Source organism: Gobius niger, assembly GCF_951799975.1.
Source record: "Gobius niger genome assembly, chromosome: 1".
NCBI lineage: Eukaryota > Metazoa > Chordata > Actinopteri > Gobiiformes > Gobiidae > Gobius > Gobius niger.
Window position 1 is genome coordinate 54673837 of NC_136852.1, and position 24185 is coordinate 54698021.

Sequence of the window (24185 nt, forward strand, 5' to 3'; positions counted from 1 at the left end):
GAGATTCCCAAATGCATTTGATATGCCATGACCCACAATAATGCTATGCTCAGTCTAAACAAAAGATAACATTAGTGACCACAACTTAAAGGCTCAACTGGATTACAGTCTTCCCTTCTTGCATGCTGCTGTTAGTTTCTCAATAATTGTTAGGGGCTCAGCCTTGAATGTGTAAAGCAGAACTACAGGGCAGGATGGTGATGCATGCTCTGGTGGGAGGCTTGATTTAGCTAAAAAGGACAAAGACACTCAGCCAGGGAGAGCCACACTGGGCTTGCTTTAGGAGGACACAACATGGCCCTAATTAAATCTGTTTCCCCTGTGTCCCAGTGTCGCTTTCTTAAGGTGAGAAGCGCGAGGCTACCTTGAGAGTGTTGTGAGAATTAATGCTGCGCCGCCGACCCTCCTCCAGCTGCATCTCCGAGTACAGCTCCTCCTCATCCTCCTCCATGATGTCAGACAGGTCCGAGCCACGGCTGCTCTCTGTGTAGTACTCTTCACTATGACCATATTGGTGATGATGATGGTGCTAAGTAACAGAAAACAGACAAGAAAATGAGAAGGGTCCAAGTTTTATCTGTGTAACATTGTGCTGAGCGTTACCTGCCTCCCTAACTCTGAGCCTCTGAGAAATTCATCTACAGAGGCCCCTCTCCTTCGTGCATGTGGAGAGTCATAACCATCCTCCTCTTCATCGGAGTTAAGAGGGTGCATACCACGGTCACTAAAGATGTTCCTCTTTTCAACCTGCAAACACCCAGCATTTTAAAACCAGCTTCATCAGCCTTGAGCCTTGGACACACTACAGGATTTAGGTCCTAACTTGACTTTGGGAAGCCAAGACCTGAGTTTGGCTCCTCCTAATAATTTTTAAATCTCTCTTTCCTTGTGTGTAGTGTCAGTGCAATTACACAATATGTTTTTTGTAGTCTAATTTTACATTTTTAGAATTTGTTAAGATTCAAAAATCCTGTAGTGTTTAACCCTCCTTGATTATACTCATTAAAGTTCATACCCGATTTCCCTCAGCAAAGACTCTCTGGGCAGCTTCCCTGGCCATGGCCTTAGCGATGGTGTTTGGGATGGGTACTCCCTGAGGCTGAGGCAGGATCCTCTGTGGAGAGGGCGAGCGGTGCGGTTGGAAGGGCGGAGGCTCCAGGTTCTGTCCACGCATCATGGGAAGTGGAGACGGACAGCGCTCCCAGGGCTGGCTCGGCCGTAAACCAACCTCGTGCTCTTTGGTTTCTGGCTCTCTGGCACTTAGTAATGGTTTTGATGTGGATACGGTGTGGCGCTGGTAATGGGGCTGGGGAGGAGGAGGAGGGTGGCGTGGGGGCTGCGTGTGCGGCTGTGCATGTGGCAGAGTGTGGGGCTGTCCTCGGGGTAAAGGCTGCACATGTGGCTGAGGGTGGTTGGGAGGGTATGTCGAGGGATAAGGTGGGTGACTCTGTGAGAGCACAGAGGGTGTCTGTGTATGGGGCATTGAGTGGGTTGGAGCAATGTTTCTGCGTGACAAGTGAGGAGAGCCTAACAAATTGTGCGGGATTATGGCCACAGGAGAATCCTGAGACTCTCCTTGTGTTGATAATGTTCTTACAATAATTTCTCGGGCTTCCAAACAATGAAGCCTGTTTACTTCCACTGTTACATAGTCTGCTGTTGGGTACAGGGCTTCTGCTATCTACAAAACATAATGAAACACATTCAATTAGGATATTTAGCACCAAAAATATACAGTAAAATATACAAAGTCATTGAACATTGCTTAATACCAGTAGTTTTATTACAAACTAATAATCATTATGAAAACTAACCAGAAGATGGCAACAGAGGACTACCCTCAAATGATGCACAGACTAATGCTGAGAACAACTGTTTTTAGCCATATGTATGACAGAATAAATCTGGCAACTGAAAACTGTACCTTTTGACCCTTTGTGCACACTGCATAGCCAATAACACTGGCTCCATTAGATGTCCCTGAAGGCGTCAGAGGAGGTGGCTTCCATGTGACTTGCAGGACCCCAGGCGTTTGACCACACAGGACCTGTACCTCCTGCGGTGGGAGCGGGGGCCCTGGGGAGAAAACACATGCTCTGTATAAGGAGATGAAACAAAAAGAGCTGAGCTCCGCCAGCCCCATTTCTGCTGCTTGATTTAGTAGAAAATATAGTGCTGACCTCAGTACTACACTATACATCCTCCATCCATTTAATAACCCGAGCAGAGTTATGAAATGGGGATTTTCCTCTGCTGTGGGTGTATATTACAAGCAGCGGTCTAACAAGAGACTTTGCTGAAATAATGGCAGTGCAAATATAATACCAGTAAAAATCAACCAAATAAAAAGAACAGCATGTGGAGGCGGAGCAGATGTTTTTTTTCTTTCAACAAAAAGGCACTTAGCTTAAATTTCTAAAGGTTTGCTGAAAGGACGACATGCACTCACACATTTAGATAAACGTCACACGTTTAATATTCTTTAACTTCAAAAAGCGCACTCAATCTGTCAGTGGACTCTGCCTACTAAACAACATACCCATCTGTGCAGTGCTGTGCCCCCTGCAGACACACAGTCAGGCACTGAGAGCAGATGCAGTCAGCACTATCGCCAGGCTGCAGTGTGCAGCTGTGTGTCCGAAGATCCTCATCAGTGTTTTAATCACATTCATACAGTGAAAACAAGTACACTGTGCAGGAAGAACAAAACAGCTGATATCTGTTTGTATTCTTTTAAATATTTTAAATAAAGACATTAAGTCTATTAAATACTGAGCAGCAGTGAAATGTATACTAAAGTAGTTACTTACTGTAAATATACAATAGAAAACCGAGGCAAATGCTATGTTATTATGTGTGATGGTGATATTGACAGAAGTTGTCTACCATCAATACAGAGAGTATTCCAGCCACCTCTAATTTACATGTTCAATAGATGGATCATTAAATGAAGTCTCAGGATTTTCGCTTGTCAGCTATGAAGTTCTGTTCTCTTCTTTTGTCTTTCTCTTTCAGTTCCATTGAACTATTCAAGAGTTTCTAAAAGTTTTACACAATATCTGCACCCCATCTTATCATTTTAATAAAAACACACAGACTTAACAAATAGCAAGCACATCAGGCTTCCAACAAACACAGAAAGGAAAACATCCTAAATACCTGCAATCTATAATAGATTAGTCGCAAGATCAACCTATGCTTCCAAATGACACGCTCTTTACTGTTTACTGATTTTTCTGTTGCGTCTCTTGTTGCAGTAGTACACACAGAATCTCCAGGGCAATCTCAAAGAGGCAAGGGAAAATGGAAATGGCTGAGATGTTTGTCAGGTTTGTAAATGTAACCATCTCAGAGTACATGGTTTAATTAAATAAATAGGTTGTGTCCCTGGATATACATTATCTGATGGCTATCTTTGTACTATGCCAGTTGTTAAGGGACATTTTACACACCAACCAGGGGTATAGCGGTCCATGGGCGTATGTAGGCACACAGGGGTAGATTTGCCAAAAAATGTATTGGTTTGAGTGCATTGTAGCTTCACTTTGAACACAACAGTGTCTTTTTTTAGAGAGAGTTTTAGTTGACCTCTTCCTAACCAATCAGTAACAACCTTAAGGTAGGGGGTACTCAACACATAAATAAAAGACTCAAGAGGAACGCAGAACAAAAAGGGTTGGGAATCAGTGGTTTAGGGCACAACTAGAAAGACATTAAAATCACAACAGCAAAACATCTGCATAAAACTCTGCAGAGGAAAACACAGGGGACAGTCACTGACCTGCAGACTGAGTGCAGAATTCCACAGAAATTTCCCTTTTGTCCCTTTGATCCAATGGAAGCTGCCAAGGCACCTGATGCGGCTGCGCCACTACTTTCACCTTGTAAACTGTCATAGGCTTCAAGTTGAGAAACTTGTACCTATAGCCACCAGCCTTCACCATGTCGTACTCGGCGCCATTGAGGAAGATGGTGTGACTGTAGTTGCTATTGCTGGGCATCCACGACAGCTCAGCAGACACCTGCGTGATGCTGTCTATGCGCAGGTAATAAGGAGCCACCACCACGTCTTTCCCCACCAGCAGAGTGCAGCGCAGCTCGTCTGACGGTCCCCGCTCCGTGATAGTCAGGACTGAAATCCGGTATGTATTGGTGGCCAGGTTGAGCTTTTCAATAAGAGACTTTGTCCTTCCCCCATATGGGACACTCATTCGCACCTCCTTATCTACCAAGACATTGTAGCCACTGATGGAGCCCCAACCTGGAGGGACCACAGGGGGGTCCCAGCCAATAATGACACTCTTGGCCAGTTGTTTAATCAGGTTGATGCGGCGGGGATAAGGCACAATGTCTTCACCAACCTCATCTATGTTAACATCCAAGGTTCCTGTGCCATTGCTAGTGGAGCCTATGAGATCCATGCCCAAGCTGCTGGTGCTTAGGCAGTCTAACTTACTATCAGAAAGCAGGCTGCTTCCTCCCGTTCTTGTCAGCGTGCCCACTCCCAGTCTCTGAGGTCCCAGGCTACTGTGGTTGAGGTAGCCAGGTTCTTTTGTTGCTGTGTCCCTGTGTTTGACAGATGTTTTTTCCTCATCTTGGACAAAATCCACAAAATTAGAAGGAACAAGGCCCCTCTGTCCATCTAGCAGCTCTCCTAACACACAAAAGCCAGGTTAATTAATATTATGTATTCAAGTACTGTAATAAGTATTACAAATTCCAGGAATTGTGAAACTGTTGTAAGTAACACACCTTCATAAAAGCCATCCTCATCCATTGTCCCGTAGACATAAAGGTACTTCCCTGCCACCAGGGGAAGCTCTGCTTCAGGGTGTTCATTGGGCCCATCATAGGGATTATAGCTTAAGAGAAAAAGGAGAAAATTATAACAACATTTCAATTAAGCACTTTCTATTTTCTTCAACTTCAACAATTGTACACGAGCTAGTTTGTGAAAAGCCTAAAATCACAATAGGTTTGTATGATATCATAAACACTGAGTGTAACTCCAGAGTAGAAAACACAGAGCTGCATCCTATATTTGTGAGCTGAGATTTTCAATTACTTTTTGAGCTGAAAGGCATTTTTTTTAGACACAGAAACACTAAATCATCTTAAGGACCTGAGCCCCAGGCTCGGTGAGAGGAAAGAAATTATTCGATGTCTGAACTGAGTCTTCAAGTCAAAGATTTCTTTGTTTCTCACAGACTACGGTGGTCTGTGTAAGCATTAAGTGTTAGCTTTGAATACACACCTATAGCGAGCAATGCACAAACGAACCTTCCCGGTGTATCGGAGCTTGGATCTTGTGGTTGACCCAAGCTCCTTCTCCATCTGTAAGAAAATTACAATGTTATTATAGTCACATACTTATTACCAACTTCTACATTTTTATCTGAGACATTTGTGACTTCTAGAAATAAGTACTTGCTTTTTATCATTCATAATAATAAAAATAATAATAATAATAATAATAATAATAATAATAATGCCTTACAGTTGTATTGCTCTTTACAAGCCTGTATTACCAAGTTTCTCAAAGCCCTACACTGTCATCATTATTCATCATTCAAACCAGACTGGTCTGTGGGGCCTCACAATGATTAACGGAAGGGAGGCAACCAGTCTGTGCCATCCGCCCCTCCAACCACCACCACTCACTCACTCACTACATTCACCCAGGCTTCCTGGTGCTCCAAAAACAATCTCCCATCCATGCACCAGCCAGGCCCTTCCCAAGCTTGTTGAGTCCTAATGTCCAAATGTATTAACCTTTTATACCCCTTTTGACAAATGTACAAGTTATATCTTTAGATCCCAGTTTTGATGCTGTTGGTCCAGGGACAGCACTAAAGGAAGTCATCTGATTGTCTCAGCTCAAATATTTTTTCCCAATTATTATTATTTTTTCTTCATTTTGCCCAATGTTTGCTCCATTTTCCCCAATTTTTTTTATGTAATTTTCACATTTCTTTCCCCTCATTTTTTCATTACTAATATTTTCCCCCATTTCCCCCTTTTTTAAACGTATTTTTGACCCATTTGTTTCCAACACAATTTTCCTTCTTTTTGCCACAATTTCACACAATTTCCAACTTTCCCCCAAATTATTCCCCACTTTTCGTTGGACTTTGGAGATTTGTTGATCTTCCATCATTGTCCTGATAGTTCTAGGTGACAAATGTTTTAGTATAGGTAAGTATCGTTCAGGCAAGGGCGCAACATTGGGTAATATATTATATTATTATATATTGGGTAATATAATAATATATATAATTAGACCCTCTCATAGGGTCTAACTAGGTAAATTAGTTAGGTTTGAATATTAGGGGGTTGTAATCCCCCACCCCCCCATATCGGTTTTGAAGACTAAGTATTGTTAAGTACTGGTATCGAAAATGCAATGGTACCCAGCCTGTGTGTCAGGGTACCTCCTCCTCCTGACTCTAAAGGACCCCTTACTCTCCATCTCACCCCATTTTGAAGCCATAGTTACTGTTTGGCTCGTGTCCAACCCAAACTGACGTGTCCTCCCATGTATAGCCTTTTTATAAACTTGATTATGAGCCATTATAATAAGATAAAGTTACAAACTGAAGCAGAACACACTTTGATTGTATCAACAATTTCAGCATATTAGCATAATTGACCCTTGATGTAAATGAGCTTACAGAAGTCACAAATAACATTTATACAGCTTTTCAAAATACATTTTGTAGGTATAAATGAGCTCAATGAGATACCTCAGAGAGGAGGGCCCGTGCAGAGCTGCAGCCTGGGGTCCTGGTGAGGAATGTTGGTTTGACGGAGAGGAGATCGGGCTTGTCTCCACTCAGCTGCAGTGGCCGAATAAACTCTGATATTAAAGACCTGGTGGAAGGGACCTCATTTCCTGCAACAAATTGAGTATCTTTGACAATAGCTGTACTAATACTGTAAAATAAATAAATTAATTAATTAAATACATTTAATCTTCTTCAGTAATCATGTTATCATCATCACGCCATTTAAACACTTAAACACACATTCGTTTTTGTATTATTGCAAATTTGTACCAATCTGCAGATGTTATTGAGCGTCATCATCGCCTTGTTATGGAAAGTTTCTACATTGATACAAATGAATTAATAAGTAATAGTTAAAAAGTCACTGACCTTTTCCTGTGGGGGCAGCCAATCCATTTAGCAGCTGGGACAGGGACTTGTTGGGTGACCCCGGCGATTCACACACAGTTACCGGCTCAGTGCTGAGGATGTCGAACTTCCCTGCATGCAGCCGAAACCTCTCCAGCTCCTTTGAGAGGAGATTGAACTGTTCGCTCTGACCCCGGCATTTTTCCTCCAGGTCCCGGACTTTAGCCTGATGATCGGGAAAACCAGAGAACCAGAGGAGGGAGAGGGAGAAGCAGAGAGCAGGGAGAGAGGTGGACCCATACACAAGGAAAGAAAAATGACAAGATAAAAACAAAGGTAAATATTACAACATTTCTGTTTTGTATGAGACGATTTACAAAATCACTGAATGGAGACAAGATTCTTAATGAATGGGTATGCATGTCATATGAAAACTAAAAAGACGAAGGAGAGGAGGTATGTAGCAAGTCTTAAAGTGGACATATCATGCATAATTCAGTCATTTTTTCAGTACCTCAGCAATAATATCTAATATATTTTTTTAAATAATGTTTAGCAATAAAACAGCAATGACTGAGAGATGTATCTACTACTATTTTTACTACTCGTGGCAGGGTGCTGAGATTGCTGCAGTGCCAACACCTAGCGCAGGGATCTCCCACCAGTCGTGCAGAGGCTAACAGTACTTCTCCAACCCTTTCTAAGTATAGCTCGTCAAAGACTTTCTACTATTCAACACATGCTTGATGACTAATATTTTAGATGTATTTTGTTTTGTTTTGTTATGAACATGTGGAATCTGCAAACATTTGGATCAATTTAGTAAAATATAAGGACAAAACCTATATTTCTTTAAAATAAACTTTTTTGCTACTCAAGGGTAAACTCCTCCTAAGTTGCATATCACACATCACTTATTCTTCTCCAGTGGCAGAGGGAATGGCATAAAACAGGTAATTCAAGCTTTCACTTTCTGCAAACAGTGTGCTAGCAAATTGATGGGGCTCTGACTCTTTAAGTGCAGAAGTGATGATTAACGGACTTTGTACGAATGACATTTGTTCCTTTTATGACGAAACAAAATTGAGGAAATACAGACTGGAGCACTTCAGCAGTAAAAACAAGCAAAGTATTTTACATGATATGTCCCATTTAACTGAAATATCACATTTCTAATGTAGCTTTAAAACTGTATGTCTCGTGCAAGGATCACGTTTCCAATAGGAAAATAAAAACAGACAAGTTATGACAAATTGTATGTTTCTACAATACAGCAGCAATTCTCAGGCGACAAAGTTTATCCAAAAACATTTCTCGGAGCATAACGCTCCTTAATCACTATGTGTTGATACAACATTACGTAAGAGAAGAGCACAAAGTTCTATAAGAAGCATCACAGTTGTGAGGCAGGTCATTTGAAAAGACATGCTAAACATGCAGTGATATCATGCACCATAAAAGAATGTATGTGTGTACTTAATCTTCACTTTCACAGAGATACTGGCATGGTTCACAGAGTGTTGAGTAAACCAGACTGGTCTGTGGGGCTTCACAATGATTAATTTAAGACAAAAACAGTCTCTGTTTTAGTTTTGGACCCATTGTTAAGTTGTGGTACATTTTTGCTTTAATCTCATCTTTCAGATCTCCATCTTTTAGCTTTTCATGGTTGACTTTGTGTTTAATGAAAGTAGAAGGCAAAATTTAACACTTTAGGCTGGATTAATAACAGATTTTGTATTTTGACAGCCACTTATCTCGTGAACCTAAGACCAGGCAAGCTATTACATCGCCCTTGGCTCTAAGTGAAACAAAGTGGGGCACATAGTGCATGCCGTGGATGGTGCAAGAAAAAAGATATCAAGTAGATAAATGAAAGCAATTGAGCAATACCTGCATGCTGTCCAAGTGGTTCTGTATATGCATAACCACACAGCCATACAGTGCAAAGAAATATAAAAACAAAATTAGTACAATAACGTATGTGGCCATTTAAACATCTCCAAAAGAAAGTTGTGTGCAGGACATAATCCTTTATTATGCTATTAAATTTATTATTCCCAGATGAGTTTAACAGCACTAATAAAAGACATCATCTACACACGATCATAAATAAGATTTTGAACCAGAGCATAAAAATTTGAATAGTGAAGAAAAGTCCCAGACCGGCCCATCCCGACGCTCACCTCTAATAGATGGACAGCGCCCTCATGTTCCTTTTTAGCCTCAACCTGTGCCTGAGGAATACAGGGTCAGCGTGTAAGTTCAATTTAGGTTAGAGATTAGTTATGTCTTCATTTAGATACCATGCATTTTACACAATATTTTAGTTGCATTTATATAGTTTTACTCAGATGTAAAAAAGTGCTTCATGCAGAGAACATTTATTTGGGTATAGAAACACGGTTTGATAACAAATCAATAAAATACAAAGACTGAAGTGTATCTGGGATTAGTTGTGACACATAAATGTCCTTCACAAAATTGGATATGACTTAAAACAAAATTGTCTGTGCATGATTTGTTGTCGAATGTTCTTTCTTTAAATTGACCGATAAACACATGCTGAATAAATATAAAAGCCGATAATAGAGCTTTGATTTTCAAAACGTATTGACATTTGTAACATAGGAAATGTAAAGAACCCTTTGCCGTTAACTCTTATTATATTGCGCTCTGAATCTAAAGAATTGGTCGTCAGGTGTGTAATCATTTGTAGTAATAAAGTGCATATGACACATTAGACATACTTTTTGCTAAAACATAGTTAACACAATTATATTTAAGATTTTCCTTCACATCTTACACAGCGTTTTTTAGATTGACCATTTTTGTGATGTTTATAGATTCACTTCCTTATTGGAGACTGACAGGAAGTGACATAGATAGAGGCAATGTCAATGGGAAATGAGTCAAACTGCTATGGAACTTTACCTCTATGTCTATGTCAGCAGTTAAAAAAATCTAACTTTTTTGCCCAACATTTCTTCATGAAATTTGCTGCTTCATTGAAATAGAATGGTTTCAAAAGCATGAAAACCTGTCATATGAACTTTAAAGGTGTAAATATATTTGGACTGCAGTGATGATGTTTTGTTGTTGGTGTTTCTTGAGTGGAAATTTAAAGGATCACCTTATGAATTACCAGCATACTGTTCACCTTCTGTCTCTTTGCCTCTGCCGGGAGTACAGATGACAAATAGGTTGTAGCCATATGTGATCTGTGAAATACTGTTGTGCAATGTATCTATCACTAAACAAATCCATACATTAGAATTGAAAAAAAAAAAAAAAATGAATCTAATGCAACATCTGGAAGCACCATTTGGCTCTTTACACATTCACAAATCATCCCATTGTAAAATATTTGCTTTAGAAAAATACAAACAAGTGTCTTGCAAGATGGTAGCACAGCAACAGCCTGCTGCGAATGTAAGTGAGGCTGAGAATTGTGCGATGCTGAGTGCAAAGTGTGACAAAAAAGCGGCACTCGAGTTACACACAGGGCTTCAACAAAAGGCTCTGGCCACAGTTTCTATCACACTCACACTATGAACAATCTCTGCGATGACTGGCCATTGCTGAGCATCACATCCAGCCAGAGAGTTATCATCAAATATTCTGGCCTAGTTTTCTTTTTTTTCCTTTTTTTTTTTAAACTTGTGTCCAAAAAGTGTCAGATCCCATTAGGTTTTTGACTGTTTGATTAGATTTTAATGAACAGTGGAGTCTGCGAGAGATGAAGCACAGTGGGTTACGAGTGATAGATGACTTTTGAGATGCACTGGGAAAGCTCTCACCGCGCAGCCAATGGGAAGAGCCTGTTACAACCCTGATTTGCACTTAATCTTTGAATTTACTTTCGACTGTGTGCTTTATATATTGCACATGTACTCAAAAAATCTCTTTGACCCATACCACGTGCACAAACCTGGGCATTAAGTGCTGCTAGCATTACATAAAGTGTGCCTCCTTACCTTTTGAAGCAGGTCAATCTCCTGCTGTTTTGCATTGAGTACAGCCAATGCCTGCTCATGCTCCAACTCTAGCTGCTGCCTCCGCTCCGCAGCCACTCGCATATGCTGTCCGCAGGGGAGCAACAGTGGAGAGGGGATTGTGGGAGAGCAGAGAGAAAGCTGTTAGTATATTAAATCTAAGGAAAACTTAACACTTTAGATGATGTGTAGTTCCATGTGAAGGTACAGGGAACAAGAATGTATTTACACATGTTAGTGCAGGTAAATTACACATTGAAGTGCAAGGTTTGACAATGGTGTCAACTGTATACAACGTGTAACAAATGCGTACAAGGCTTTTTAATGTAATTTTTTAAGCCCAAATAGTCAATTTAACGCCATAAATACACATATTTCATTTCATAAAGGGATTCTTCAGGATTTTTGACATAGGGCCTCATTTCCTAGTTGTCCAGAGTGTTGCTGATTTCTGGAGATTTGTTTTTTTGTAATTCATGCAGTTCTTATATTTGAAGAGTTACGAGGCACTAGGCTAGTGCAAGGCTAGCGGATTTCTATGGTATCAGTGAGCTTGCATTAAAAACAGTCTTACGCACTCCACAGTGCACCTGAGACAAATCACGTATAACGCGAGACTAACGATATAATTGTCTATGTCGATAGAATAATTTTTGGAATATAACTGACCTTGCATCACATAAACGATCGCATATTGAGGGACTAGTTTCTAGCAGATCACTCCGCCGCCGCATAGCTTATACAACCCTGAAGCTGATGCTGCTCAAATATATGGTATTTTAAATGCAAAATGGTTAAAAAAAATATTCTATGGACACAGACATTTATATCGTTAGTCTGGCATTATAAGTGATTTTTTTTTAACTGGACCTCGAGTCTGCAATAAAGGTTGATGATGATGATGTGGAGAGGGTCAGTGTTTTTAATGCAGGCTAGCTGATATCGTAGAAATGCACTAGCCTTGCACTAGCCTAGCGCCACGTAACTCTCCAAACATAAGAACTGCATGAATTACAAAAAAATATCTCCAGAAACTAGCAACATTCTGGATAACTAGAAAATTAGGCTCTATGTCAAAAATCCTGAAATATCCCTTTAAGATCTGTTTAATTAGAGGAAAGAGAATAAGACAAAACGGGCAACTTTTGAGCAAAAAGAAAATGTCAATCTCAGCCAAAACTGTAGCTGAATATGTTCTAGTCCATAGTTTTCATAGTTCGATGAATCATAAGATCATCAATTTCAGAGAAATTTAGATTAAATGCCATTTTTAATCCAATTTAATGCTTGATGACATTTAATTTAATGACTATTAATGCTTTTTAATGCCCCGCAGAAACCCTGTACTGTGCAACTACACATGAGCGGTGGCTATAATCTAAAGGGCGGCATAGCTAGAAGGTCCCGGGTTCGATTCCCACCTGGAAGGGGCCTTTCTGTGTGGAGTTTGCATGTTCTCCTCGTGTCGGTGTAGGTTTCCTCCAGGTATTCCAGTTTCCCCTCCCACTAAGAGGGACCATTGGCGTTTCTGTCAGCCAGGGGGAAACTGAACACCAGTATGGAGTGAATGTAGAATTGTCTCATGTAAAGCGCTTTGTGACTCTGTGAAAGGCACGTTATAAATAAAGTTTTTCTTCTTCTTCTAAAGTGAGATGCTATAGGTTGTACAACTTGTAGCCCTTTGTTACGCATACACCTACATGTTGCACATCTTCATTCACGCTCTCATTCACACACCAATGTATGCAGACACCGGAGGCAAGGTGGGTGAAGTGTCTTGCCCAAGGGCACAACAACAGTGTGCACCTTCAGGAAGCGGGATTCGAACCCCCAACCTTCCCCTGTTGCCCCAGTGAACAACAGTAAAAACCACAAAGAGCTCAGCAGTTCCCGTTGTCTCATTAAAACAAATTCTCCTGCTACTGCCTGAAAACCTCTGACCACATCAGGATGTCACATTTTCCAGAACAAAAAAAGAGGAAGACAGGACTGGAGTAGCTGAGGGGAGAGCTTACACTTGTCTCTGTATATTGAAAATGCGGGTGTCCGTCCTTGTTTAAGATATGCCTCTTACCTTAAGCACCTGCTCTAGGTTCTCCAGTTTGCCTTGGAGCTGGTTCCTCTCCCACACAGCTAAATCTCTCTCCTGCGTCACAGCACACAGTCTGTCTTTGAGCAGGGCATACTCACACTTCACCTGTGCATAGGACATACAGAGTGATCAGACCAAATGTTCTCTTCACTTTTTCAAAACAATACACTGTTAATTAGTCATGATCTATAGTTAATGTGAACCCTTAACAATTTCGCAACTAACAAAAGCTGATATTGTTTTGAAGTACTTGCAGACATGTACCTTCCTTTGACAGTGTCCCTAATACCAATTAACCATTGTTCTAATAGGATTCTCCCGTGTCTGTGATCAAAGAGGTTGTTTTCGTAATTAGACAATGACATAGAATTGTAATATTGCACTTCAGAGAGGCACTTGGCAGAAGATAAAATGCTACGCACAAATTACCGCCAACTGCCAAAGAGCATGCTAATTTCCAAGATTTTTCATGTAAACATCTTATTTAGACTAAAACATAAAAAATGTGTAAGAAAAAAAGAGAACATTTTCCCTACAGTCTTAATTAAAACCTTTGTTGTTTGGCCTAATATATTATGAGCTGCACAAATGTAATCCAAAATTGGAATAAATCCTCTTAGGCATTTCATTCTTACACAATATAAATGGAAATGTCCTGTTGAAAAGATTTTCTATGGAGCTGTTGTTCCAATTTTATAGCATTCACAATGTATTGGGCACCATACTGTAAAAAATAAAGATTGGCTCTCGTGCTCTCATCCTAAGCTGTCCAAAGCTTTGCGAGCATTTGGGACCGGCGAGGACTATTCCATGCCATACGTGGGAGCTGGCTAGTGGTGACAAAAGACTTTAAAAAAAATATTTCAATAATGTTACAGTGACATAATTTACTTGCTGCCATGGATGGGGACCATGTATTATTCATAGTTCATTGTTAACAAGGCACAAAGCAATTGAATGAGGGAATTGCACGTAGTACTAGTGAGCGGTAAAAAGGTTTAATGTCACTCTGAATGGCATTTCAAAATCGTGTGTTCGTGCAAGCCTTGGTAGGTTTTTTAACCTTTTAATGTTACCCCCACGATAAAAAAAGGGTTTTAAAAGGTCTAAAACTGGTCTACGCCAGTCTAAAAGTTGTCAAAAGAAGCATAAACCAGTCTTAACTTGATCTAAACCAGTCCAAACTTGATCTAAACCAGTCTAAACTTGATATAAACCAGTCCAAACTGGATATAAACCAGTCCAAACCAGCACAAACCAGTCCAAAGTTGATCTAAGCCAGTCTAAACCAGCATAAACCAGTCCAAACTGGATCAAACCAGTCCAAACTGGATCCAAACCAATCTAAACTTGATCTAAACCAGTCCAAAGTTGATCTAAACCAGTCTAAACTTGATCTAAACCAGTCCAAACTGAATCCAAACCAGCCTAAACCAGTCCAAACTGGATCTAAACCAGTCCAAACTGGATCTAAACCAGTCTAAACTGGATCTAAACCAGTCTAAGCTTGATCTAAACCAGTCCAAACTTGATCTAAACCAGTCCAAACTAATCAAACCCTTATCTAAACTGGATATTTTGAGTATTACACACTTGGTAGAGTCATAGGACTTAGGTCTTAGGAAAAGTGACGCAAATGTCAATGTAATAAAATAAATGTGTGTATTTTATTCCATCTATTAGGTGAAATGTTACGCAGTGTGGCTTTAAGTAAGTTTATTTTAGTAAGAAAGAGAGAGATCAAAAGAGCTTTACAGTCACAATATACAAACATTACATAACAAATAAAACAAATAAAACGACATAGGTAAGCAGTGGTTCCCGACCTTTTTTGCTTGAAGCCCCACTGCGCGTGCTGTAGTCGGGCCCTTTTCATCACTCTTTAGTTGTGTTTTTGTTGTTTTTTTAATGTTCTATTGTTGCTTTTCCGGCACACTTTTGATGCTTTTTTTTTCACTTCTTTTCACCCTTGTGCGTCTCACTTTCGCCGCTGTTTTGACTCTTTCTTCTAGATTTGGGTGATGCTGAACTGAAGAAAATGTGCTTGGTTCAGGTGGGGGAAAAGAGATTAAATGCTGTTTTTGTGCCTAAATATTATATTGTGAATGGCACAAATGCAAAAAAAAATAATCTTGGCATATTTCATTTCATTTGTAAACATTCAATCAAACAGGGGAATGAAGGGAGATTTTGATATTCAAAACTAAATTGGACACAACGGGCAATTTTTGAGCAAAAGACTGGATATGTATTAGAGCATAGTTAATGTGTTTATGACATATGTATGCAGAAAAAATGTAATAGTTGTGGGTTCTGTTTCTAAGGAAAAACATAATTTTGTAAGAAATGTAGATTTACTGCCAGTCTTAATCCGATTTAATGCTTTCTTATGACTTTTATGGGCCTGATCATTTAGGCATAATTCATTTAATGACTTTTAATGTTGTTGTGGGTGCTGCATTTGTAAATACTAAGTAACCTTGTATTGTACTAACTGCCTTGTATAGACACTATTATTCAAGTGTGAACTAAAAACAAACCGAGTGAGTGAAAGATGTGCACATTACAGCGACAACGTACAGCCACTCTGCGACAGGCGCCTTTGTAAATGGCATTTCGAAGTGAGTGCCTCTCTCTACGTTGCAGCACAGCAGCTTAAAAGGCTGTGTTTTTCTGTCAGCTTTTCAAATACCTCCAATCCACTGAAAGATAACAGGCTCCCGCAGCTGTAATATGGTAGAGTCCCAATGACTAATGATGCTTCAAGAGGGCGTTTCCAACAAGCAGAGCGCAACACAAACACATGCCAACAAGTGCGCGTGGAAGACTAGCAATATCAAAGCCCGAAAAGAAAAAACAACACCACTGGATTATATATAAGCAGGTCAACAGACTATAAGCCATGCAGGGTGGAGGTGTTGGCTGCAGTTCATTCAGTATTGATAAGGATCAGGACAAGGGTGAGTGAGTAGGGGGGTTCATATGCACTGCTCATATCCGACCACCGCTAGTCTGATAACACGCAGCATACAAGGAGACACCAATGCCCTGATAAGACATCCATAACCAGCAAACGGTCTTCTACAAGCTGCCAGTCTGCCTCCACTGGAAATTGAGAATCCATACAGGGGGAAAGGCCTTCGCTCTTTCTTTGCTGATGCATGTGAGGCTGTGTTATCAGGTCAATTTGATTTTTAACCTTTAGTTTAGAGCTTAAGTAGATGTGCTGGAAAATGGCAACTCAGGCAGAGAGGACAGGCTTCACCTTACTTTATCACAGCGATAAATGGTGTTTACCACAGAGGATTTTTTTCTCTCATTTGAAATAATGAAAGAGAAAACCACGAAAGTAAAATGTTTGCTGTGGTTTAAACTCATATTTGTTGCATCCCCATCCTTCAAAAGCATGAGTTTAAAGGCATAGTTTGAAACTTGCATGGTCACTTTTCAGGGTCACTTTCACAAAAATTATGCAAAATTCGCCTGCAAGTTCAGAAAATTATTACGAATGCTTTATAATTAGATGCACAGTGTTTTCCCCACAAATGTCTGAGCTTACAATATACTAAAGGACTACAAAAAACTACAAAAAAAAATCAGGTATAATTCATTCAAGCTTTTTTGCTATCGACACCGAGGCGGATACTGGGGTTTGAGTATCTGCCGATATCAAGAGACCAAGAGACTTTCTTAAAAGTGGCTTTCTCTGAGTGAAAAATTCAATTGACCATTAAGTCATTTTAGCATTTATTGACATGTTACAGATCAATTATCAATTATATCTATTGATAAACTCTTGGATAAACATTTAACAAGAATGATTTTCTGCACTAAATATCCGTGGGCTTTAGGCTACATTATAAACAACTCACATGAAGTGATCCAACCATTACAAATATGTTAGATCAGTTATTTCTTAAACTAAAATACAAACACACACCAGTTTATTATAGTAGGCTACTTCAGGTATTTCTGATCCAGCCTTGATTAGTTGGCGTTAGCATTAGCATGCTCCCGCTAGCTTTAGCATGCTATTGCTAACGGCACAATTTTGCATGCCAATCAAAAATACATTTGCAAAGGTTAAAACTAACGATTGAATCCTCCATGTTCTTAGCTTTACAATGATACACAGTATGCCCATATTCACTTAGATTTAGGTGGTAAAAGTTGTGTTTTGAAAGAGTTGAGAGCCTAAACTAGTATCGGTTCAATAACAGATATTTTTAACCGATATCCAATATTGCATATCCTATAGAGTTCGGGAATGTGATTTCATATCGCGAAGCATCATGGGATTAGCAGCAATTATAAACTAATCGAGATTTTAAAAGTTAAAATACTGGAGTTATTGTTCACATTAAACTATTTGGACACCACGGTGTATTAGATGTATTGACCAGCAGTAACTCAGCCGCTAACGAAGTTGTTCCACGGCTTTTCTCTCCACTTTTTATACTTTTTTAGCTAATGTTGGTCAATGGAAAATGTATGTTTATCAGCTGCAAAGATGGCGGATCGCCATGGTAACAGTGAAATTTCTCGAACTCTATTTAAAACAACAACAAATAACAGCACAGCTCTGAGACTGAAGAAAGTTGAATGGGACTGTGTTTGTTGTGGGTCAGATTATGTGACAAAAAAGCTTAATTTGTAATTTGTGAATCATTTTTAGAATTTCCTCCAAACCTTTTAAATTTCTGTTATTAATCTATTACTGGAGGGTCATCAGGGCAGATTTTTTACCAATAAAAGAAATTTATAAATGCGGTTTCACTATCAGACAGCTTAATAATATTGAAATAACAGCTATGAATGCTTTCAGAACCCACTGTAGATTAGACTAAACATAATGAGCACATACATTCAAGTATTCTTACCCTACTTTCATGTAGACTCGTATCACAGTATGACAATCTTGGATCACATTCAATTAAAAAACAAAAAAACAGATGACTGACAGTCAGGGGACATCCCACAAGAGCAGGGGTTTTGAAGACGCTCTGACCCAGTTGTCCAGCCTTCACTATTCGACCTCTCTGAAACACAGCTGCCTCATTTTCCTCCCTTGTAACAGCACTTCAGCTTTGAAGGCAATATGTGTGTGATGTGATAGAACTCCAAAAAAGCTGAAGAAGTGAATGCTGGATCTGACAGAAGGAGTTTGATTACAGTATAACAACAACTTTGGAATACGACCGTCTGTATAAGAACACCATATTCAGTTCTTGAACACAAGCTGGTACTTGAAAGAGATTTAATTTGCATATTATTGGGGCACACGCTCAGATATAACTTTGTCCCACAGGTTGCTTCTGTTTTTTTTATGATCCTCTGTGCATAAGTACTTAAGCACTGCACTTAAGTAGACTTTTTTGAGGATCTGTACTTCACTTGAGTAGTAGAACGTATTACTTTCACTCCAGCACATTTGAAAGATAAATATATTTTTATACTTCTATAAAAGCTCCAAAGCAAAAAGTGAATTTGTCCATGTGTAATGCACTCTCTTTGAACAATGGGTGGCGCTGTACACTGTCAATGTACTGTACTCTCAATGCCACTGATTCACAACAAGGAAGAAGGTTTGTCCCCATTGTGCTACCGTACAGAGGGGGACTTCAGGCACATTTTCTGTGTTTTTGAAGATATGTTTCTACCTGAGCTTAAATGAGTTGATGCGTTTCTGTCTGGTCCTTGTGTGCGCTCAGTCACGCAAAAAGACCAAAGATGCTGTTAGCATTTAGCCTCTCCCCGCAATTAAACATGTCAATGTTCTCAGCGGATAAAAAGGGGCACTATATTGTGAGACGTAATAACATCTTAAGAGCACGTTGGCTGAGCACACTCACAAAAAACAGATAGCTAGGCATCAACTCGTTTAAGCTCAGGTAAGAACATATCTCAGTATGGAAAAACGGTGGCCTGTTCCTTTAACAGGATTTATAGTTTTTACTTTGAAAACAGTATTTTCTGCAGCAAACACTTCGGTACTTTCATTTGAGAAACATTTGACTAGGAGTATCTAGGGCTGGGTAAATTTTTTTCAATACCGGTTCTTTAATGATACTTGGTTTACATTACCGATACTTTTTTCAATACCTATACTATAATATTCCGAATAAGACTATTTCTTTTACATTTGTATAATTTATTTGAGGTGATACCCTTTAATGCTGTCCCTGGACCAACAGGCATCAAAACTTAGTCTCTAAAGATATCATATATTTTTTGTATCTGATTTAGATTTTTTTTACCTAAGTATTGAAAGTCCTTTGGCCAACACTGCTTCTGATGATGCGCAACCAAGGTCACTTAACCCTCTTCATGTAGAAGTAAACTTGGTCAAACTACCTCAATGTCTTCAGTTATCCTGTCTCTGGGTTCTGTCCTGATGTTTGGTCCCGATATTTGTTGATAGATCAATATATCAACTATATATTGTTCTGTCAACTATATATTGTTCTATTTGTCTATATAAGTTGAAACAGTTTGTCATAGTATGTTAAAGGTGGATCTTGCAGATAACCCACATGGAGCATAAGGTTCCCGCTTACCTTCTCATAGTCAGATGTTTTGTAGCTACTGTTAAACAACTGCAGATTCAAGTTCTTCTTTTCATGTAGAAAATCCTGGAGTTCATTCTCCTAAAACAAAGTGCACACAAAAACACTGGTTGGAAGAGAGCACTGGTGTGTGTCAGCGATACCTCATATATTATTTAACCTGGAAGACAGTTCTCTGGTATTTTCTCAAAAGCACACCTAAAATATGCTGACAAAGCTTCGGGAGATCATGGGGTTAGCAATAAATAAATAAAAAACATTAATTAAACTAATAAAACTTAAGGCTTTTGTATTTAAATCTATTGATTTCTATCTATATGTAAACTTCACACAATACTCACCACGTTATAATGATATTGGCTTACACTTGCATTGCACTTTACAAGCCTTTCTCAAAGCGCTACACTGTCGGCGTTATTCATTATTATTATTCATTCATCCATATTCAGCCACAGCTGCCCTGGGGTAGACTGACAGAAGCAAGGCAACCAGTCTGTGCCTTTGGCCCCTCCGACCACCACCAAACACTCACTCACTACATTCACTTTCACTGTAGTGCAGTTTGAAACTCTGTCAAGACTTTGCAAAGGGTGTTTCAGAATTGTACTTAGATATAGGCAATAAAAAACCTGATGAAGGGTTATTTCTTAATGCACAATAGAGGAGAGATAAATAAACAATATTATTCACATAGCATCTAGTCACTTTTCCACTGATTCAATTTCAGTCACATCCAACAAATATTGGCATTTCAACCTGTGTCAGTTGTGCCCAGTCAATTTCAATGCTCGCACTGAAGCTCTTGATTGCATCGGCATCCTATTATTCATATCCATTGATTTGCCACTTCACAGCCGGCGTGAGCTCGCCTTCAGGTGAAAGACAGACTTTAAAAGAATAAGCTGCATTCATTGTGCCAGAAAAGACTAGAATTTCACCATCCTGAACTAAAGGCGCATTGAGTTGCCTTGTGTACGAAATGCACGGTATATATATATATTATTATTATCATTATTATATAAATATAAAAAATGCCTAAACACTGCCTAAACACTTATGCTGGTTGAGCTGGGCTTCACTGACAGAGCTAAACTATTGGACGGAATAGTGAGTTAGAGTGAGTATCAGAGTGACTGTGTTTAGAGGCAATGCTGAGGCAGATATTTGTTTAGTTCAGACATAGTCTGACTCAGCCCTGTGTGCCAGAGCACAGCGTTTAATTTCAACACGCCTGACGGATGATTCAACTCTGCCATTTAAAACACTAGCAAAGCAAACAGTTCACCCGCAACTCTTTGCTCACTGGACTGCTGCTTATGCAGCCTTATTCAGCAGACAGGTAGACAGTCACTGCTGAACTAATGACCTGCTGAATCTCGTGTCTGCCTCATAAATACACCAAACCAGAGTCAGCCCATTGTAGATGTGTTCAACATTTCTAGTAATTCTTCATATTTCAGTCAGAAATAAACTATGACAGGATAACAATGCCAGTAATGACTCAGATTTACGATTATGGTTTACTCACCAGCACAGCTGCCCTGAGAATCCTTGATCTCAAACACACACTGGACTGGTTTCTTCAGTATTGACGCCTGATTGGCATCATCACACTGTATTTTCAAGGCATTTTAGCAGAGCTGAGATGCCATGGTAACAGGCCTTTAATGGCAGCTCTCCACTGATGGTCTAGTTGCAGCTTAATAGTGAGTAAGGTGGAAGTGGCAGATGGCAATGGCAGTGTTTACTGTCACTGTCACTCAGATGAGTGTTTACATACACAACAGCTGAGATCAGGAAGGAGACATGGCATCAATGCTCTGTATCACACTCAATTCCTATAATCTATCAGGGTTTGGTTCACAGCTGCACTCAGCTGTATTTAGAGCAGTAACTTGACCTGAGAAAGAAAGGACTAAAGAAACAGAGGGAGATTCAGCGTCCGGTTAGTACAGACCAAACCAGAGTGACATTACTGTCAACCTGTGCAGCACTGGTCTGTATTTGTCCATGTGATCCCAGAGTGCACTGCAGGAGGAGATAAGAGCAGCACTGTGGTCTGCAGGGACTAGCGTGACATTTGCGCACTCATTTGGGGAGAGGTTGTCATTTGTGCAGCTTCCTCCAGACTCCTCTGTCCCACATTGGGTCAGAGCGATGAGTGGACTGAGGTAGGAAAAGTGAGCGGACAACACCAAAAAAGAGGCCTAATGGAGGTTATATATTCTACAGACTATCAGAGAGCTGAACACAAAAGAAAGACAAACTGCTGGAGGGCAGATCCAAATAAACTGAAATGAACCCAAACAGTGTCACTTAAATACTGAGGAATGCACTTAGAAAAGTCTACAAGGAAAAAGTCACTCAGGCGTCCAGGCCACCAGTGCCTCCTGTTCTCTACATCTCTGCTCTGTGTGAGCCTGACAGAACGACTTATAACAACACAATCACCCAAGAAGTCAGGTTGACATTTCTAGTGCAGTGGTGACAAAAGGCTCTTAAAAGGCACTCGGTGAGTATTACAGGACTGCTGTACAATAAAACATTAAACGTCATGTTAAATATATTCAATAAACAAACACACTTCAGATGCTCCAGATCAATTCTACCACATTCTCACATGCTGTATGGTTTCATGCTCGATGTAAACAAACTTCACAGATGTTGCTCACAATCTGCAGTTTCAATCAAAGTGCCTGAGCCATGTTATCATTACAGCCGTTCTTCTCTGGGGGCGTCAGTGTGTGGCGATATCAAGCCAACCTTTCAGGTACAAATCAATTTCAGCCCACGTCCTTTCACTCGGAGGCCAGAGGTGTATTTTTGGAGCACTTACCAAAGTCTGACATGTTTGATTCTTTTTCTTCACCTCTGCCTCGAGTGCCTCGCACTCCTTCTTCCTGCTGCTGATCTCGGTCTCCTGGGAATAAAGACAAAAAAGCTCTTTAGGACAAGTGTAACATTGTGTAAGAAGCTTCCAGACACGGTGCAGTGAGCTATAGAGACAAAATGTCTTTTCTATTCAGGTATTGACAGCTCGATTTGTTAATAATAAACAACTTTTGTATGGTTCATCACTGTATATGAATTGTTTAATGAAGGCAAGGCGACGTTATTTAGAGCACAATTCATACTAAAGGCATTTAAGAGTGCTTCACAGTTACCTAAAATTACAAGAAGGCAGCTAAAATCAATCCCTACAACATCAAAAGTGAAGAGTGCAGATGAAATACGTACTTTCAGTTGTATTGTATATATGTGTAGTATGTTATTTTTTATGACATATGCACAGCTAAAGAACTGTTTTCAGCCTAGATTTGAACATTGAGTTGAGGCCTGTGTCACATCATCTGAAACGCAGCCTCACTGTGTTTAGTCTGGACTCTGGAGACCAGCAGGAGTCCCCTCCCTAAAAATATAACTTTGAAAATATCCCATTACCGCCTTTGCTAGGCCCAATCCCGCCAGACCTCGGAGGCTAAGCAGGGAAAGGCCTGGCAGTACTTGGATGGAAGAACGTTTGGTAACACCAGGAAGCCTGGGCGAGTGTAGTGAGTGAGTGGTTGGTGGTGGTCGGAGGGGCTAATGGCGCAAACTGGTTGTCTCGTTTCCGTCAGTCTACCCCAGAGCACCTGTGGCTACAATAGTAGCTTACTACCACCAAATATGGTGTGAATGAATAATGCAATGTAAAGCGTCTTTGAGTGTCCAGAAATGCGTTATATGAAACCAATGCATTATAATTATTATTAAAGCTGGGAATTTAAAAGCTTTTTACAGACTTTTTTTTTACAGACTAGACCAAATTTATATCTAATGCCAATCGATGAATCGATGATGTTAAAATGTCTGCCCATTTTCCTGCTGTCTTCATCATCTTTCAAATGTAGAGGAGTGTGGGAAAGTGAACAGCTAGAGAAGAAAAAAAGAAGGTAGACATGGGATATCCCACAAAAAGCTGCTTATGCTTGTTTTATTCGGCTTGGATGTTAATTTTAACACTTTGTGACAAGGCTACATGCAGTACAGTGGACTTTGAAGTGCACCTCAGGGATGCTGTTGTAATAGATAGCCCACTATTGCACTCCTCTTGCAGCAGCAAGGATTTTAAGTGTTACATCACACAGCAGATTCTCAGTTCATCTCCAGCGTACAGGGAAAAGCTTCACTGTGGAACGGAGTGAAAGTGCAGCTGGTCTAAGATTAGCATAAAGAATTAAACAGGATTTTAACTGTGTCAGTGTGCTCTATCCAGACGCACACACACACACGCCTGCACTTCCCACCACGTGCTTTACAGCCCGGCTAAAATAAGTAAAAACCACCTAAAGCTGACAATACGTACATCCCTCAGCGTGTGACAATGGCTGAATGGGTCCAGCGCTCGGAGCCTGATGGG

The 24185-nt window shown here is 40.0% G+C and overlaps 1 protein-coding gene across 7 annotated transcripts in view; it reads right to left on the reverse strand.

Annotated features, from left to right (window-relative positions):
* rimbp2b (RIMS binding protein 2b) overlaps nt 1-24185 on the reverse strand; it is a 214631-nt gene that overhangs the window by 152020 nt on the left and 38426 nt on the right. For all 7 annotated transcript variants that reach the window (XR_013793952.1, XM_079578443.1, XM_079578442.1 and 4 more), the window contains 15 exons: nt 22623-22706; nt 19778-19867; nt 13203-13325; nt 11111-11215; nt 9320-9370; nt 9027-9047; nt 7155-7359; nt 6744-6892; nt 5255-5334; nt 4753-4862; nt 3782-4654; nt 1925-2076; nt 1016-1681; nt 604-747; nt 365-529 (listed from right to left, as the gene is read on the reverse strand). Coding sequence is in view for 6 of the 7 variants with exons in the window: in XM_079578443.1 (XP_079434569.1) it covers nt 365-529; nt 604-747; nt 1016-1681; nt 1925-2076; nt 3782-4654; nt 4753-4862; nt 5255-5334; nt 6744-6892; nt 7155-7359; nt 9027-9047; nt 9320-9370; nt 11111-11215; nt 13203-13325; nt 19778-19867; nt 22623-22706 (3018 nt within the window). In the remaining variant the exon portion in view is untranslated. The remainder of the gene's footprint in view (nt 1-364; nt 530-603; nt 748-1015; nt 1682-1924; nt 2077-3781; nt 4655-4752; nt 4863-5254; nt 5335-6743; nt 6893-7154; nt 7360-9026; nt 9048-9319; nt 9371-11110; nt 11216-13202; nt 13326-19777; nt 19868-22622; nt 22707-24185) is intronic.